Source organism: Ceratotherium simum, chromosome 9 (genome assembly GCF_057802395.1).
Source record: "Ceratotherium simum simum isolate JZ-2026a chromosome 9, ASM5780239v1, whole genome shotgun sequence".
NCBI classification, from domain to species: domain Eukaryota; kingdom Metazoa; phylum Chordata; class Mammalia; order Perissodactyla; family Rhinocerotidae; genus Ceratotherium; species Ceratotherium simum.
Window position 1 is genome coordinate 49,268,276 of NC_141908.1, and position 20,101 is coordinate 49,288,376.

The following is a 20,101-nucleotide window of genomic DNA, read 5'->3' on the forward strand; positions in this document are numbered from 1 at the left end:
AAAAGAGAGGGAGAAGTTCAGGTGACCACCAGATTTCTGGAGGAGATTTGGTGGAGAGGGGGAAGAAGTGAGTGGTCGTGCTCTTCCCCTAAGGGAAGAGGTCTGTGAGAAACGGCATAAAGGTATCCATTTAGACCTATTGGTTTTGAGGTGGTTGTGGGATATCCAGGTGAGTTATCCAAACAGCAGTTTGCACTATGGGTCTGAACCTCAGAGAGAGAACTTGGATGGAGATTTTTATCATCACCTACAAGAAGCCTTTCCTGACCTTTCTCTCATTCCCCAGGTTAGGAGGAAAAACATTCAGGAAATGCCCTATCTTAAGTCTCCCCACACTGATTTATAATTGCTACATAGATGATAACCAAAGACACGGAAGGTGCAAAACTGTGCAGAATAAGAAAAGAGGACCAATGTTGAACACTAGAGATCACAGTTAATGTATAGGACAGGCAAAGAAGGAAAGACCTCTAAGGAACACTAGAAAGAAAGGTCAAGAAATAGAAGTAAATCCAGAGGACAGTGTTGTCATGGAAGAAAGCTTTTAAGGAAGATGATCAAAGTGCCAAAGATAAGGACTAAAAGTTTATAACAAAGAGATTGGAGGTGACCGGGATGAGAAGTGCTTCAAGTGACGTAGTGGGCAGATTGCGTTGAGGTGAGGAATAAGTGAGAATGTGGAAGAGGGGACAGGAAAGTGTTGATGCATCTTTGAAGATGCTTGTCCATGAAATTAAGGAGAGAGGGCTGTAACTAGAGAAGAACCTAGAGTGGAGGGTGGGTTGAAAGTTTTTTAGGATGGGAGAGATTTGAGCGTATCTGATGGGGAAAAGTCAGGAGAAACAGAGAAGCTGGAGAAGAGAAGGGATGGAGCAAGTTCCCTGAGGGCTTCGTTCAGCCCATCTTGATTTTAATTTGATTTCTGACAACTCATTTTCTGCACATGTACTGATTGATAATCTTCTCCTTCGAAAAACAGAGCAATGTAATATCTCCCTCACCAAAGTGTAGAGTTTAACCATTGACTATAAGAATATTTTAAAAGGCAACTTGCTCAGCATGTGGACTTGCAGTCGATTTTTTAAAAAACATGATGAGAGGGGCCGGCCCCATGGCTTAGCGGTTAGGTGCGCACGCTCCGCTGCTGGTGGCTGGGGTTCGGATCCCGGGCGCGCACCCGACGCACCGCTTCTCGGGCCATGCTGAGGCGGCGTCCCACATACAGCAACTAGAAGGATGTGCAGCTATGACATACAACTATCTACTGGGGCTTTGGGGGAAAAATAAAAATAAAAAAATAAAAAAAAATAAAAAATAAAAAAATAAAAATAAAGAAAAAAATAAAGAAAAAAAATAAATAAAATAAAAAACATGATGAGAATTCCATCTGCCAAAGCAGAAGGAAGCTGACCTGTGGAGGCGCCCAGAGGAGACTTAGCCTGCATGTGGCTTAAAAACCCGGTACTGCCTTTTGTGAGAGCTAAGATTGATTGGAGGTCTCCAAGCTCAGCAGACCTAATGCTAGTCCTCAGAAAAGATGCATTCTGGTTCAAAGTAGCAGATTGACCACATGTGTCTAACTCTTCTTCCTTCCAAACTCTATTAAAATGACAGTAAAAGAATAGCAGATGAGAGATTTCCACAAAGTTTGGAAGAGACAGGGATTGGAGAAGTGGTAACTTGCTGGGGTTGGCAGGGGAGAAAGCTACAAACTAAGTGCCAGCAGAAGGGAAACCCACACCCTCACATGCAGAAGCCTCAGCATATTTGCATTCAAAGGCACCAGGCTCTGCAAAAGCCAGGGGCAAGGAACTAAGGGATTTAGTTAAAAGTTGGTATCAGCAGGCCCCGTGGCTTGGCGGTTGAGTGCCCGCACTCCGCTGCCGGTGGCCCGGTTCGGATCCCGGGCGCGCACCCACGCACCACTTCTCCGGCCATGCTGAGGCCATGTCCCACATACAGCAACTAGAAGGATGTGCAGCTATGACATATAACTATCTATACTGGGGCTTTGGGGGGAAAATAAATAAATAAATAAAATTATTTTTAAAAAGTTGGCATCAGCAGAGATTAGACCCCCCCAGGTCCCTCCCAGACCCTGAGCATCTCTGCCACTCCCCTCCATCTACCTTCTCTAACAAACCAGAGATTTTCTTCTCTAGAGGAACTGAAGCAGAGAAGCTGTGGGTTCATAATACAATGCACAACACAGGGCTGGAACAGACACAGAACTGAGTACAGCGGGATTATGTGAATACTGAACTGAAGGATTCCCCCTGTCCTCTGTTCTGCTCCCAGACACAGACAATCAACTATTCCTCTCTTACTCCCCACCCCAAGAAGCAGAATGGAAGCATCTACTAAGGAGAAATTGACTATCTCCAGAAAAGATTTACTAATAATGACGTTGGGAGCTCCCCAATGAAAAGGCTGCCTCATCACCTGAAGTTCACCAACTGATGAGACCCATCCATATCTACAGACTTTCTGGCCAGCTTTCTATAGCTTTGCCCTTGATATCAAACAAGGGCCACAGAAATTTGAAGAAATCTTCCTCCATGAAAAAGAAGGTTGAAAACAAACCAAAAGGAAAAAGAAACCCAAAGAAAATGGAAACAGAGGAAGATTAATTTTTAATGTAATTTATATCTTCATAGAAATAAGAAGATATTGAATTTATGAAGCAAAAACAGGTTTTATGAAAAAAGAAATAATCAAAGAACCAGAATGAGCTCTTCAAAACTGAATATCGTACAAATGAAATAAAAAATTCAATAGAAACACTGAAAACTAAAATACCAAAAAATCTCACAGAAAGTAGAACAAAATGATAGAAATGAAAACCAGGCAAGAAAAGATAAGAAAAACATAGGTGATTAATCTAACATTTTACTATTAAGAATTAACAGAATGAGATGAGCCAAGCCTGATGGCCTAGCAGTTAAAGTTTGGTGTGCTCCACTTCAGCGGCCCAGGGTTTGGTTCCTGGGCGCAGAACCACACCACTCATCAGTCAGTAGCCACGCTGTGGCGACAGCTCACATAGAACCAGAAAAACTTACAACTATACACAACTATGTACTGGGGCTTTCAGGCGGAAAAGGGAAGGAAAAAGGAGGAAGACTGGCAACAGATACTAGCTTAGGGCAAATCTTCCCCTGCAAAAAAAAAAAAAGAATTACAAACGGAGAGAATAGAAAAAACAGAGGCAAGAAAATTTCCCAGAATAGAAGGACATAAACCTCAAGATTAAAGGGATAACAAAAAGATTCTAAAAGTTTCCAGAAAGGAATGAAAACAAAACAACAATAGCAACCAAAAAAAAAAAGTCATATACATTGAAATGGTACTCCAAATGGCGTAGGACTCTCAACACTGGATACTAGAAGACAGTGGAGCAATGTCTTCAAATTTCCGAGGTAAAATTATTTTCATCCTATACCCAGCAAACGGTCAAGAGGGAGGGCAAAATAAAAACACTTTCAGGGCCAGCCCAGCGGCTTAGCGGTTAAGTGCGCGCGCTCCGCTGCTAGTGGCCCGGGGTTCGGATCCCGGGCGCGCACCGACGCACCGCTTCTCCGGCCATGCTGGGGCCGCGTCCCACATACAGCAACTAGAAGGATGTGCAGCTATGACATACAACTATCTACTGGGGCTTTGGGGGAAAAATAAATAAATAAAATCATAAAAAAAAAAATAAAAAACACTTTCAGACATTCAAAGACTCAAAAAATATTCCCTCCTACTCATTCTTCTTAAGAGGGTACTATATAATGTGTTTTGGCAAAATGAGGAAATAAATCTGGAAAGAGAAATAAATGGCCTGCCAGAAAGAGAAGATCCAGCACAGAGAAGTGGCAAAGGGAAGTCAAAAGACAAGAGCTGTGCACCAGAATCCAGAAAGAAATGAGTCCCAACTGGAACAGGAGATAGAAGTCTCCAGAGGGGAAAGAAATTATAGATCATTTGCATTTGACAGATGATAGATAGGTCGATAGATCGATAGATAGAAAGATAGAAGATAGATAGGCATTTGAAAGATCTGTTGGAGCATTTGGGGAAAATATATAGTAGTTATAGAGAAAACTAAGCAAATGAAGATGCGGCAATTATTAACTCCAGAAGCAAATCAAAAATTGCTCAAGAAATGTCATCAAAGAATACTATTTGGCTTAGCAGTAAACAATATTTATATTTATATCATGTTTATAATATATACACCTACTATTAATTTAATAAAAAATTACAATCCAGCTTTTTAGGGAGAATGAGGGGAGGGAAGTTGGAGGAGAGGAATAAGAGAGCTAAATCTTTACCTATAACAAGGAAATAAATGTCTAACATGACAAATCAAGAAAAAGTAGTATAAACAAAGTATTTAGAAATATGGAGACACATAATAGAAGAAACAGCTAAAAGAATGGCAAGCAATTATCCCTGGAGAGTGGGCTGGGAGCAGGGAGGAGCAGGGTAATATGGTTTTTCATTGATAACAGCTATAATAATAGCTAACATTTACTGAAGAGTTACTATTTTCCAGGCATTATTCCAGGTGTTTCACGTGTATTAACCTAAAATTCTTCCAAGAACATTATGAGCTATGTAGCACTTTTATTATTATTCCTATTTTACAAATTTAGGAACCTGAAGTATAAAGAAATTAGGTAACTTCCCCAAGATTACACAGCTAGGAAATGTGAGAAGCTAGGATTCAATACTGGCAGTCTAGCTCCTGAGCTGGCCCTCTTAGTTGCTGTGTTACATTGGCTGCCAATTTTTTCAAACTGCAGGTTTGAATCCATTAGTGGGTTGTAAAATCAGAGTACAGGATCATGCCATGATCCAATAAAGTACCCAATGGTAAAGTGTGACTGACCATAATTTGTCTTTCCATGATTATTATGAAGATTTTAACAGAATTCCAATCAATCAAAAACTTACAGTCAATCCATGTTTACATATAATTCATGCCTTTTAAAAAATTATTATTATTCCAAGCCCAGCATTTAGGTAGTCCAGCATCCCTAAAGAGAGGTCATCCCATTGGATCAATCCGGTTCCTTGAATATGAGGAACAGCCTCTAGTCAATTAATCCATCAATGGCTTTCATACACTTGACACTCCTTTTGTTGAGCATTGACTCCTTTTATGTTAATATTTGTCACTGTCAAAAATGCACTCTCATTGGGCCAGCCCCGTGGCTTAGCAGTTAAGTGCGCGTGCTCTGCTGCTGGCAGCCCGGGTTCAGATCCCGGGTGCACACTGACACACCGCTTCTCTGGCCATGCTGAGGCCGCGTGCCACATACAGCAACTAGAAGGATGTGCAGCTATGACATACAACTATCTACAGCGGCTTTGAGGGGAGAAAAAATAAATAAATAAAAATAAAAAATAAATAAATAAATAAAAAATGCACTCTCATTTATAACTTATTTTGAAAATAAAGGAAAAGTGTTTGCTTTAACTTAATTCATAAGAAAAGCAATAGATTTCTTTTCCTGATCTAAAAATATTTAGCAAGCTTAGTAAAGGACTCTGCTTACGAAGTGAATACAAAGTTTTACTGAGCAAATTATTAGTATTTTTATTGAAAACGGACAAAACAAGCAAAAAAATTTCTAAAACCCATTCTCACCTGTGCCATCGATCTTCTGCTTAAAAATCATGTCTCTTGATGTATCTGAAAAAAAGATAGTGTTCTCCTGGGCATCAAAATCAATCCCAACAAAGAAAGAAGGATTTCCTGTCACTGGAACCATGACATCTTCCTGGGTAGAGACTGTGAACGGGATGCCACGGACAGCCACTTCAGATGAAAAGATCAGGAATTGCTTAACAGCTGTGGGGAAAAATATACAGCACAATCAGCCACAGCATGATTCCTGCCCTCTCTGAATTCGAGAGAAATTACTTATACATCCATAAGGCACATTTGATAATTCCAAAATGTAATTCTGAAATAAACATAAAAAATAAATCTGTGGAAAACATAGTTAGAAATAATGCGAGAGGAAAAAGATAAACAGCTATGAAAGCAATACAAGTATTACAATCTTACTTCTTCCTGAGAAATTTATCCTTAAGACTTATTTATACAAAAGAGAGTGTCCATATGCTTAACTTCTAAAGCAGTATTAACCAAACTACATAGCAATTTCATCAAAACTCTCAAGTTGGATTAACTTTTGTATAGAGATCTATACCAAGAATGCTACTGCAGTTTTTGAGGTATTAAGACCACTAAAAGAGAAGAATTAACAGCAACCAGGTAAATTATTTAGGAAGAAATAAAGAAGGGAAAGAAGGAAGGAAATAGGAAAGAAGGAGTGATGTTTAAAATCAAAGAAAGAGAGAGTGACAGTATGTCAGGAAATCGAAAAGAGGGAGATGAAGGAGGTATACCCAAGACAAAGATAAAAATTACAGAAGGAGATTAAAAGCAAAATTATTAGACAATGTAGTGTTGATATAATAGAAACACATGATTTTTTAAATGAGGGTAACTTTTATCTGAATCTAGGATTACCTACAAAGTTAACAAATTCATCTGAGTTAGAATAAGAGAATTTACATACTAAGCCAGAAGCAGCACCATCTGGGGAGCAAGAATTTGTCAAAAGCATTAAAAAGGAGAGTTGTCAGTGTGAAAATAAGAGAAACAAATATTGTAGGAGTGCATTTCATCACCAGCTAAGCCTGAGGCATTAGCTTAATTATGAGTAGATGTGTAGGCAACCAAAAAGGAGGAAGGGAAGTGTTGAAGGTGAGAACAAAACCTGGACCATAAGGTAGAAATAAAGAGAAAATCTGAACTGAAAACTGATAAACCAGATGAGGAAATGAGCCATGCCAATGTTTAGGAGTTTACTTGGGAATACAGCAATAAAGCCAGGTGGGATCAAGATTTAATTACCTGACTCAAAGGGGCAAAAGTGGCAATTCAGGAGTGGTCAATAAAAGTGATGGGAAGGGCTTCCCATTAAAGTTAAGGCTAACATCTAAAGTGGAAAAAGTAAACATAGCAGAGAAAAGAACTCAAAACAAAATCCTGTGGAATTTCAAGAACATAGTTATAAAAAGGAGACAAAGATTTCAGGAAGGAGACAAAGGGGAAGGGGAGACCAAGGAAACTCTAGATGTGGAATTAAAGTCCCAAAGGACAGAAATTTACGTCTTCAAACACAGTTCTGCGCATAAAGGGAGGGAGTGGCGCCTACTGAGGAAGGCACCTGGTGGGCTACCGAAAGCTTATTCACAGTGAAGAAGTATGACAGGGAGCTGGCCCAGGCCAAGAGCAGCACATACCCCTGTGCTGCCTGCCAGAAAGTCAGCCCAAAACCGCTTTCTTACCAACGCAGTGGCGGTCATCCGCATCCAGGTCGAAGCCGAGTGTGCACTTGCAGCGGTAACCCAAACCATCGTTATCTGTTCTGTGGCTGAGGACACAGACCTGTTCACAGCCCCCATTGTTATCTCCACATGGATTTCTAACTGGAGGAAAAAAGACACAAGGTTAAATCTCAATTAGAAATGTATAATTATCCAAGACACGTGAAGCCACTTTGAGCCCCGTAGGTGAGATAGAATAATCACTACCGGTTGCTACTGTATACATCTACATCCGGCTGCACTGGCCCTCTCAATTTCATTGCAGCTCTCTCATCTACTCTCAAACTGGTGGTAGCAAAAAACAAGATTCCCAAAACTGTTAACTTTGGGGGTTCCTTTTCCCCAATAATTCCTTCAGACTCTGCTAGCCACAGTGATTAGGAAATAACTGTCCCCCTAAAAAAACTTTAGTGCTATTTTACCATTCGTAAGATATAATAAATAACTATAACTCACTGAATGCTTACTTTGTAAGTAAGCCAAATTACAATCAGTGACTCTAAGAGGTAAGTAGTAGTATCCCAATTTTACAGAAGAGGAAACCAAGTCTCCTAAAGATGAGACAACTTGCCCAAGATTATTCAGCAGCTAAACAGCTAAACTAGGATTCAAATCCAGATCTAATTCCAAAACCCTACATGTCTGCCACACAAACCAGTTTATACTTCCATAAACCATCCTCAAAGCAGTGACCTCAGGAAGCTCACGTACACAAGGCTGCCACAGCGAAAAATGTTATATCTGCTTTTGAAATTGTTTTCTTAGCCTATGACTTATTCTTTAAAATAGTCTTTTTACCTTCTCAGGTGGATTGATTTGAGGAAACAACAGCCAGACGTCATTCTGAGACAAATAATAGGAATAATTTGGATGATAAAATTGAGTAATATCTTTGGTTAAGGGCAGATGTGAATTTAGTAGTTCATGAACTGACTATTCCAAATAGAGATTTCCAAAATGTTTTCAGATATAGTATATATTTTCGGATAAAGTATATGTTTTCCTAGGATGACTACACTGAAGGATATTCATCTGAATGTATCAGTTCTAGTGGTTGGGTTTTTCTTTTTTTTTTTTTTTTTTGAAAAGTCAACCTAATTATTTATAGTCTTTCTCCACCCTAAAGTTACACCCATCTCTTAATACGAGAGTTTTAAAGTGAAACGTCTTTCTCTGAATTATTGTTCACTGACATTAAGCTTTCTACCAACATAGTCTGGTTTATCATATTTCTTTGATGCACAAGTAAATACGGAAAAGAGCCATATACAGTCCAGATAGTCATGTCAATTTAAAACCTTGAAACAAAAACAAAATTAATGTAAAATAACAGAAGACTAAGCAGCATCTGAATCAAAATATTTCTTTTGTTTGATAAGTGAGCAGCCCAAGAGACACCAAACCCAGTTGGCCTATGGCAGATCCAATGCAAACCAAATAACAGGTGCCGTACATATACAACAGAGAAGAAGAAAAAATGGCTCTGACACTACTAAAATGAGCGCTTAAATGTGTTTTTTCTTCTTCTGGGCCTCAGTTCCTTCAACCATAATGTCAGAGGGTTGAATTAGGTGACTTCTTCCAGTAGAATGAGGATAGGTATTTTGGTTTGGTTTCTTTACTGCTCTATCCTCAGCATCTAGACAAGATCTGGCATATTGCAGGTGTCAATAAATATCTGTTAAGTACATCTCTAAGTTCCTTGAAGATTTGGTATTTTAACTCTGAAATACATCAATTTCTCCAGAATGCCCATGATCTGCAGAGCCAATTTCAGAGGGGTTAACTCTCTAGATAACTCATCATATATTTTAGAATGCCACCAAATCTCATGAGATCTGTCATTCATTAACTTCCATAGCTTTGAGAAAACCTTTCTACAAAGGCCAGTACCAAACAGGGTTTCCATTGTTCAGGGGCATACCATAGGGCTGCCTGAGGGAATGGTAAACAGTCACTCCAAAGGGCCTCAGGGAAGTCCGGTAGTATATTTCCGGGTTGGTCTCCGTGAACTTGTTTGCCTTCATTACAGCCATCTTTGTCCAATCAGTAAAAAACACATGATCTTCAAACAAGCTTATTCCAAAGGGATGAGGAATGAGTGAGCCTCCACGAACTACTATCTTCCTGTTACAAAAGATATACAGCACACAATTTTTTGTTTGTTTTGCTTTACTTTGACTAAAGGTGGAATTTGTTCAAGTAAATGCCTGAAGAGCTAAATAATTTCTTGTGACAAACATAAAATATATAGAAAAAATACATTTTCAGATGCAGGTATATTTCCATCTACATTTGATAAAAGGATTTTCATGTTGTCTCTTGGAAAAGACCCTTGACCTAACTTTCAGTTCCAGTCCCAGCTTGCTCTAGATTTTTTGAAAAATTACTGTTTTCTCACCTGCTCTTCATTCTTTTATGGTTGCCCCACATATAAAAGGGCTAAGATGTGACACATTATTTTGAAAGCCATAGGTGAAACAGTGTATAAGGGGTTGGAAGTCTGGTAGAAGACGCCTTCAATGCTTACTTCACACCGTACCACTGAGCATTTCTCAGCAATTAGAAAGCAGGACAGTGAGTGATAGAGTTCAGCCCACAGCAAATACACAGACCTATTCCTGATGGCACTCTAGGGAGAGCAAAAAGTGCTGAGACAGGCAGGAAGCTAGATATGAGCTGGGAGCAAGGTCACTCCACCTGGTGCAACATCCTAATTACCAAGCAGTGGCACTTCAGGCATGCAACACTCCCCTCTAACCCTGACCAAGAGTAGCCCAAGCCTCATTGTATTGCGGTTTTGACCCCCCTCGCAGGGGATCACCGCCAGTTCCAGAGATGCCTATGGAAGGGAAAAATCTCCCCCTCCTGACGTGAGGGTGCAGACAATGCCCTGACTGGTCCACCTTCCAAGACCCTCACCCACTCCCGGGACCCCACCTTCCAACGCCAAGGGACTGCTACAACTTTGGGCGGGCCGTTGCTCACCTTGAGCCGCCCGTCCCTCCCCTTGGGGGTGTACTTTTGCTTTGCTAATAAATCCTCCTTTGTCAAAACTTCTGCTGTGTGTCCGCTCTCAAATTCTTTTGTGTCTGTGAACCAAGAACCTGGGACCCCACCACACCGATCTGACTGGTGCAGGTGACAGTGCTACCACTGCTACTGCTCTGCTTGACAAAACCATCAAGTGATCATACTTGTAGTGGTGGCACAGAGTGCACAGAACTGCTTAAATGGAAGAAAACAGAAGTAAAAGGTGCTAAGCAGGGGGAAGAAATCAGCAATGCCTGCCACGACTACATCTACATAAACAATAATTCAGGTAGGCCACATAAAAAAGTGAGGTGGAGGATGGTTCATGGGAAAACTCTTATTTTTTTTCTTTTGGTATAATAGAAAGACCTCAAAGAAAAATCTTAGCAGCCCCTGAAAACCAAAAAGCACAATAGAGCTGTAAGCTCTAAGAAAAGAAGATACTGAAGCTGGAAACACACTAAAGGTGAAAAAAAAAAAGAAACCTAAGGTGATAGGTTAGCGCACACTTTGAAACACTTAAAAATGACATGGCATCTTTAATCTTTAAGATTAAAGAATGATTTTCTTTTTCAGTTAGCAAATTCCAGAACCCTGAATGCCAGCTGCTGCAAAGCAAGAGGCAATGACTTTATTTCAGCTATAATCGTGAGCTTTCATATTGCTGATGTTTCTTCACAGCCAGCAAAACTCTCATAAAATTTCTGAAATCCCATTTATTATTATCTTTTATGTTTTACTTTAACCTTAGCATAAAAATATTTAGAGTATGTACAATGTCAAAACACCCATGAAAGAGGAAAAAATTAGGGCGATTTCTCAATTGTTTTTATACAACTTTTTGGGTTGACGAATATTTTTTTCATTAAATTAATTCATATTCTCACTATGAGAACCAGTTTCAGTGATAAGAAGTCATAGTCTTACTACCCAATCACTTCATTTAACCAAGTAGAAATTGTTCTGAGAATATAAAATCTAGAGGCAAACTGTGACACCATTCTTACAAAATAGAAATAAAGGAGAAAACAAAACTCTAATATTCCTTTCATTGAGAAAACAATAAAATTAAGTCATTTGGAAAAATTAAATTGGCCAGCTTACTACTTGCTGAATCCACAAAGAGTAATTTTTTTTCAGTGAGGAAGATTAGCCCTGAGCTAACAACTGTTGCCAATCCTGCTCTTTTTGCTGAGGAAGATTGGCCCTGGGCAACATCTATGGCCATCTTCCTCTACTTTATATGTGGAAACCCTGCCATAGCATGGCTTGATAAGCGATGTGTAGGTCCACGCCCAGGATCTGAAACTGCAAACCCTGGGCCACCGAAGCAGAGCGTGCGAACTTAACCACTATGCCACTGGGCCGGCCCCTACAAAGAGTAATTTTTGTTGGTCAAAAATTGAAGACCACATTTTAAGCAATTTTGGAAAATAACAAAAGGAGAAGATCTAAAATGGTTAACAATTTAATTAATTTATAGTTAGCTCTAATCAGACTAAGAAGATGAAGAAAAAAGTGGGCCATATTCTACCTTCAAATATTCTGTTTAAGTACATTTGAAGTATATCAGGTAAAAACACAAGTCAGAATTCCTCTTTGAAATTTGAAATACATATAAGAGCAAAGTAAAATCCAATTAATTCCCACCAGATAATGTTAAATAAATAATAAAACTTATTTATGTATTGGGAGAAAGAAAACTAAAAGATTAAGTGATCTTTGGAAACAAACCATAAGGGACCCAGAGAAATAAATGGAATCAGGAGTTAATGAAAATAATGTGATTCCTCTGGGAGTGGGGGAGGGGTTGGAGTAGAGAAATCAAAGAACAAATGCTCTAGGTAATATAATGAGTGTTATTATGGAACAACACAAAAAAAGTTAACAAAACTCAGAGCAGGTGACTTCATGGACATGTCAACACCAAGGTCGTTCAAGCTATAATGTCAAGCAGCAAAGCAATATTTTAATTCTGGTCCTTTGATATCACTCTCCATAAATTTTATGTACTTTCCTTCAAACTTATTAAGCTATAAAAAATACTGCTTACCTTTGAGTCCCATCGTAAGTTACAGTCTCAATGTAATCAAACCGGCAGTCAACCCAGTAAACACGCTTTGATACCATATCCAGAGTTATCCCAGCAGGCCATCCCAGCTTTGTTTTTACCAAGTCTTTACGGTTGGTGCCATCCATGAAAGCCCTTTCCACCTTAGGTCCCCCAGAAAGGCTCTCCCAATCTGAGAAAAATAAATAACTACAAAAGAAAAACAAGAGATGAAAGAGTCAGTTTTTTCCAAGTTTACCGGGAAAATATTTTTTTAGATTGTGTGTTTGGATCAATGGAAATTTCCTCCAGTTGATTAGAGAACAATGGGGGTATAAAAAACAGAGAAATAAAAAAGTATTAAAAATCAGAGAGTATGAGAGCCAATCAGGAGAGTCAACAACTCCAAACAGCAACCACTAAAATGTACTAATATGGCAGCTGAAAAATTCACGTCTACCTTAACTTTCTCCTCTGTTCCTTGGCTCTGTCTTTTACTTCTCTTTTTTACACCCAGGAGAACTTACAAATACATTTTAAAATAAGCTACCAAGCCATTTCTCTCCTTAATTCCCCCATTCTAAGGCATCATCTGGAGAACATATCCAACATTTTCAAGAATGGGCAGCTGACATCATGAAGTAGAAATGCATAATCACCATTCACCAACACTTAAGTAGCCTCAAGTTTATCCAAGGGTCCTAAGACCCTACTGTGAAAATCTAGGAGAAAGCTGGTCTCTTATAACTGTTCTCAAATGTGAAGATCAGGAATATTTGAATTTACACCTGGAGAAAAGTAAGCATTATCAGTCTTGTTGGGTTGATTCACACTGAACAATTTGTAATGAGGTATTAGCATTGACACCTCAACCCTAGTCTGTAACAAGAAATTGCTGAAAGGGATAGTTCCAATCTTCTTTCCCCTCTTGAAAAACTTTACAGCTAATTTATGTTAGAGTAATCATCTTAATAATGATGAAACAGAAGTAATGTTTAGTTGTAACAATATTATCAGTTTGAGTCAGAACAGAGAGTCCAATCTCCTAGCCAGGCAAATATGGCAAACACTAAGAATAAAATTCATACTCCAAAACATCACATATTTTTAGTACACCAGTAGGTGTGTTTGGATTACATAACCTCAAATGGGATCATATTTAGCCAACTCCTTTAAGTGTCTTTGAATAGAGACATAAAATAAACATGGGTTCCAGAGCACAGAGCCTAAAAGAAATCAGAATTAACCTTCAATTAATCCAATCAATGTTTTACGTATAGAGGGAAAGATAAAACTCCAAAAATACTGGAATCAGTATGCTTTCACATCACTTACCCAACAGTTGGGTCCAGAGCAATTCCTCTAGGATGCCCCAAGTTTTCAGTTATAAGGATAACCCGGTGGCTTCCATCCAAATTTACCATTTCTATGCGGTTGACCTTGGTCTCCACCAAATAAAGTTTATTGTTAACCCAGTCCACAGCCAGATTCTCTGGATCATCAACAGAAACATTGAGAACTTCTTGGATATGTAAACCATTAAGGTCAACTGAAAAAACCTGAAAGAAAAACCAAAAGTATTATACTTCTTAAGCATAACTAACTGTGGGCACTGTTTCCCTATACTTCATTCAGTGTACCACTTATCTATGCTGTACAAATCAGTCATCAGACTAAATAAAAATGTTTTTTTCACTACGGACTTGCTGTTTTACATCATGTGTTACTGGGGAAAAAAGTTTCTTTATAAGCATATGTTAGGCAAATACAAAAAACTGAGTTTAAAATAAAAAAGCCTGCATTTTTTAATTCTTCGTATTATCTAAAGTTTAATTTAAAAATGTGGATTTTAGGGCCGGCCCCGTGGCTTAGTGGTTAAGTGCACGCACTCCACTGCTGGCGGCCCGGGTTTGGATCCCGGGCGTGCACCGATGCACCGCTTGTCCGGCCATGCTGAGGCCGAGTCCCACATACAGCAACTAGAAGGATGTGCAGCTATGACATACAACTATATACCGGGGCTTTGGGGGAAAATAAATAAATAAATAAAATTTAAAAAATAAATAAATAAAAATAAAAATGTGGATTTTTTTGGTGAAGGAGGTGATGGTGATTTGTTTTGATTTTTATCTGTAATCAAATCAGAACTGCTACCAATCCAACTCTCAATTTTTAGAAATTTTATGCACATTATCACTTCATTAGAATTTTATTAAGAGTACAAGGAAATGCAAAAGGAAGAAATAAAATTCCATAATTCTTTAGGAGTCTCTAAAATTTGTTTTAAAAATATCCATTGCATTGCTCAAAGTTGAAATTAAATCCATTACACTTTCCAAATAAGACAGCACAATGAAATATTGGCTGTTAAACAAAATACTGTCAATATTTGTTATCTAATCCTCAATTACAGTTCCATTTAGAAGATGCAGGTAAAATCTGATTTTTATCATCCAGAAAAGCAGAGTACTTTTTACATTTAAATGATCAAGTTTCAAATATTACTAGCAAATATCTATCCAGTTTTGAAAGAATGTCTACTATTTCTTTTAATTAGGCTTTTGGACTCCATTTCGAATAAAATTAAAAGTTGCTCAAGGCTAATCCATACAATAGACTGCTTTGTTTAATAGGTTGCATGTAATAGTATAGCATGGAAAAGGTGCTGATTAACATACAATATCTCAAGGGCCTTTTTTGTTAGAAAACAAAGGAACTTTCCCTTCTCCTCCCCACAAAATGAAAAGCTATCAACACTTTGTGCTTGGGGTTCTATCAGTTCCCAAGCTACACTCCTGAAATTTCTATTTACCTTATCTTGCACGGTGTCAGTCCAAAAGGCTCTGTGTAGGTGATAGTGAAAATCCACACCCACAGCCACTCCACGATTTTGAGACTTTACTAGGATCTCAAAGGTCCTTCCATGAATATCCCCAATTAGTAAATCCTGACCATTGGAGAAGATAACGGAGGCCTCACCAGCTAAACGTGAAGAAGGAAGGCATTATCACTCCTTCAGATGAATGAAGATGATAGTAAATCAGATGATAGTAAATCAAAGTAACTTACAGCTAATACGCTTTCTGCTTTTCCAAGTACTTTCTTCTAGGTTTTCTTATTTGATTTTAAAATAAACCTCTAAGGCAAACATATAGGTGTCATTCTATGCATTTTACAGGTGGGCAAACTGACACACAAAGATGCTGAATAAAGTGTCCAAAGTCACAGTAAGTTAGGAACAGAGTCTGCCAAGAATTCAAATGTCCTGACTGCTAGTCCAATGCACTTTCAATGGCACTCAGGAGAACACATCAGGTATTTTCAAGAATCCTTAATGATATGGGCACCTTACCCAGGTGCAATTTTATATTGTGTAAAACACAGAACACATTTTAAGGATTACTAGGAAATCAGTCTGTGAAAAACATGGCAATGGTGGATATAGTATATAGTATATATACCTATATACTTACAAGCATGTAAAATGAATAAGGTTATTCATCACAGTCTTGTTTGCAATAGCAAAGGATCAGAAATGATATAAAAGTCCATCAGTAGGGGACTAGTTAAATAAATTATGTACACCCAAAAAATGGAATATTATGCCACTATTTAAAAAAAAAGAATGAGGAGAAGCTCTCTGTGTTGATATGGAAAGCTCTTGAAAATATATTATGTAACATTAGCAAGATGCAGAACTATGTGTATAGTTTACTACCATATATGTAAAAATAGGGTTAAATATTTGTATATTCTTATTTATGGATTCAACAATCTCTAGAATTGAAATAAACCATGATATCCAAGGGAGAGGGGAAGTGGAAACTGGGGAGAGGGGAAGTGGAAACTGGGCAGAGGGGAACAGAGATGGAGGGAGACATTTCACTACACATCTTCTTATAATTTAAAATTTTCAAATATATGAATATATGTATTATCTATTCAAAAATGAACAAATTTAATTGTTAAAAATCAGCTGTACCTAAAAGGTAGTACACGGCAAATCAGGTGTTTCTACACAAAAACAACTAGACAATGAGCCATTCATCAATCATTGAGCAGATAAGTTTCAGAAGCCATCAAAGGCAATTCAAAATCAAGTGTGAAAAAAACAATTAGAAAAAAGGAGTAAAGCTGAGACTTTCTTACCCAGAAATGCATGGTGAGAAAAATGCTTTGAGGGGGCCCATCTTTTTTAACAGATTTTTCCCCATGACTTTTCTCTACTACAGTACTCTCAGATTAATTCCAACAAAACACCCAGAATGAGGGCATTCTTGCAAATTGTAATCCAAATTTAGGTCCATTTTGAACCACTTCTAAATTTTGCATAAACAATGCCAAAATTATTTCTATAGATACTTGTCACCTACGTTTGTGGTAGGTAAATTAGTTAAAAGTTAAATGTCCAACTAGGTCAAATGTAGGCATAACATTTATTCCACAATTAAATGTGGTGGATGACATAAGAGCCCAGACCCCAAGTGAACAAGCAACCAATAAAAGGAAACTATTAATAATGGTCATCATTAATCCACAAATTGGTCCCTAATAAAGTATGAAATTAATGTTGACCCACTCTTCCAGCAGCAGGGGCTGCTCCTGGTTTGTTATGATAAAACCCTGACATCTGCGTAAATGCTGATATTTCTTTTGTCATCTGCTATGGAAGGAGAATATTACTCAGAAACTTACAATTCAGAGATACAAGCAACATTAATTTACTCACAAGAAGTATTAGCTTTGCAATGTCGCTGATGCTCCAAGATATACCCTTCTGCACAGTGGCACTGGTGATGGCCAATTCGGTCTTCACACATCTGGTCACAAACCCCCCATATCTGGCAATCATCAAAATCTGCCACATGGGAAATAAACAACTATAATCATTTTACCAGCATTTCTTGAGCACTCTCTGAAAAAAATCTTGGACAAGATGTACAGGAATATGGTGATGTCCATGTCTAAATAAGTACCCTCTGGAGGTAGCACAGATTCTAGGCATACAATAAAAAATAGGAATTCAGAACAGGCATCTTCATACCAGGGAAAACCCAAGCCCATTTAAACAGCTTTATAAAAATCTACATGAAGGATAACTTTCCAGAAGATGCACAAAACTGTTTGGATTCATAGCCCTGTGGTATTGCATATCATTTATTAATGTTGATTTACAACACATCTGAATTTTGGTGTAAATGTTTCCCTTTAAAACTGTGCTTTCCCATATGGTAGCCACTAGCTCTCTGTGGCTTCTTAAATTTATATTTAGATTAACTAAAATGAAATAAAATTAATAATTCAATTTCTCAGTCACACTTGTCACATTTCCAGTCACATATGATTAGTGGCTACCATACTGGAAAGTGCAGATACAGACCATTTCCAACATTGCAGAAAGTTCTATTGGATAGTGCTACCTCAGAATAAAGTAAGACCTGCCTTATATCCAGCCCCTCAAGAAAACACAAATCTGTGACTGCAATAAAGTATTTGGAAAGGTCTAGTTACCCAGCTGCCTTTCCTCTGATGTCAAAAAATCATAACCAATAAAATTATTTTTAAGACAGGAAAAGTCTTCTCTTCTGCTTATTCATTAACTTATTATTCATTTATTTAATGTGTTTGTTGAAAGTCCAATATATTCAACATAACTGATACATAAACAATACAAAATGGGGAGAAAAGAACAATATAAGATATAGTCTTTCTTAAAGATTGTAAAGCTTAAGGGGTACAAAAATTGTCCTATCCTTGGTAGATTGGTACCAAATATTTTGTTTGACCCTCCAAGTTCACATCCACTCTTCACCTCCTTCACCCTCCCTGGGAGGATGACCTCCACAGCCTATACCAACAGGGTTCCCATGACCTCAGGCTAGGAGAGTCTCAAGTAAATTACAATTCCTGAATCCATTGTACCCTCAGGTCTAGAATTCTCCAGATTTCTAGGATCTGATTACATTTGCAGCAAAGATAGTAGCTGTAAATTGGGTTCTATCACATCTGCTGGATGGCCTACCATCTCGTGACTTCCCAACTAGAAAGCCCAGGAAAGTCCTGGGATCAAGCTAATGGGTCCGGTTTTCCCTCTGGACCAAATATAACAACAATGGGCCAGCATAACTTTCTTTCCAAGGACTGTGACTAACCAATGAAAAAAATGAATCCAATTTGGACAAAACAAGGTAAAAAGACATGTGGGTGTAAATAAAAGGACTGCATTGCTCTCTCTCTCCCATGCCCTCGCCTCAGCCCTGAGAAAGTGCCAACTGAGGCTTCGCCTCAGCAGGAATGAAAGTACAGGACATTCGCCCTCAAACTCCCAGAATATCATGACCTACTTTGAATGCAAGACCAATACGATTATGCCTAAGGGTCTGGAGTCACCCTGGGAGCAGAAGTTCTGAGGTTAAACAGAAGAAAACCAAAGGTCGAGAAGTCCTAACTAGGAATTCTGGGGTGCAAATACCATTCCTATCACCTGGGCTATAAGTACTTTCAAGGTTTGAATGGGTGTATAAAATCACTGTCACTTTTAAGGACTGAATAAGATTATACTCTCCATTATGGAGAAAAATGAAGGCTAATTAATATCCATCATCAGCCAAAGTGAAGAGAAGAAAAAAGACGACTTGAGGCTTTCCTTGAGAGTAGAAAAGGTAGTAGAAACTGTATAAAACACTAAAACACTGCTTTACAATACCCCCTCCCACCCCATTACCTTTATTTTTCTTTCTTTTTTATTCTTCATCCCCTCTTACCAATAAACACCGCTTTGAAAATAATTCAAAAACTCGTTTTTAGCTTAGACCCCCTTGGACACCCTCTGAAGCATCTGGCTGTGTGACATCCCACCATGCTGAATGACCTTCCTGCCCTAACTCTGCACCACGATGTCATTTCATCAACAAACAGCATGTCCCGTCAGTCAGAAAAAATAACCCCGGCAAACTGCTTCATCACACCACACAGGCTTCACAGCCAGGTCATGACTACCAGGGGCAGACAAACGGTAGAAAGACACAAGATTTCGTGTCAGGACTATTCAATTTTATTTTTGATTACCACTGAGACATTCACTGGGGAGCCATGTCTAAGATGATAAATGTTGCATAGGTTTCCAACACCTGAAGCCTCTGTAATGAGTCAACCATGCAGGGGATTACAGCCATACAGAGAGTATTTGTTGAACTGAAATGCTTGCAAGAGCAAACCAAAACAATTTCCCTAAAAGCTCAGGGGAAACAAGTATAACTGGTTTTATAATGTCATGTATTGAAACTAATGATCTCTCTTCACAAAGAGAGCAAAATATAGCCTTCTTTGAAATAAATGTTAACCCGGCTTCAAAACTTAGGGGCAAATGATAGATTCTTGAAGGACAGAGAAGGTCCCAGAAAAGGTCTCTGCATATGTCAGGGGGCCTCGTATTCACAAAGGCCCTCAAACGTATACATTTGAGCTTATCTCCAAATGAGGTTATCTGTACTAAAGTCCCAAGCACATACCGAAGGGATTGAAAGATGTTCGCCGTGGAACTTAAAACTAGTACCCCAGTATCATACCACACTACTTCCAGTGTACTATGAACCGAATGTGTTCTATAAATTCTGAAATTATCTT

General features: G+C 38.4%; 1 protein-coding gene across 5 annotated transcripts in view; it reads right to left on the bottom strand.

Annotated features, from left to right (window-relative positions):
- The window catches only part of LRP2 (LDL receptor related protein 2), a 203,479-nt gene that overhangs the window by 115,864 nt on the left and 67,514 nt on the right, over positions 1-20,101 (bottom strand). For all 5 annotated transcript variants that reach the window (XM_087435357.1, XM_087435356.1, XM_087435355.1 and 2 more), the window contains exons 10-16: positions 17,205-17,333; positions 15,288-15,457; positions 13,811-14,034; positions 12,479-12,685; positions 9,317-9,519; positions 7,354-7,494; positions 5,639-5,842 (exon numbers count right to left, since the gene is read on the bottom strand). In XM_087435357.1, the coding sequence (XP_087291483.1) occupies positions 5,639-5,842; positions 7,354-7,494; positions 9,317-9,519; positions 12,479-12,685; positions 13,811-14,034; positions 15,288-15,457; positions 17,205-17,333 (1,278 nt within the window). The remainder of the gene's footprint in view (positions 1-5,638; positions 5,843-7,353; positions 7,495-9,316; positions 9,520-12,478; positions 12,686-13,810; positions 14,035-15,287; positions 15,458-17,204; positions 17,334-20,101) is intronic.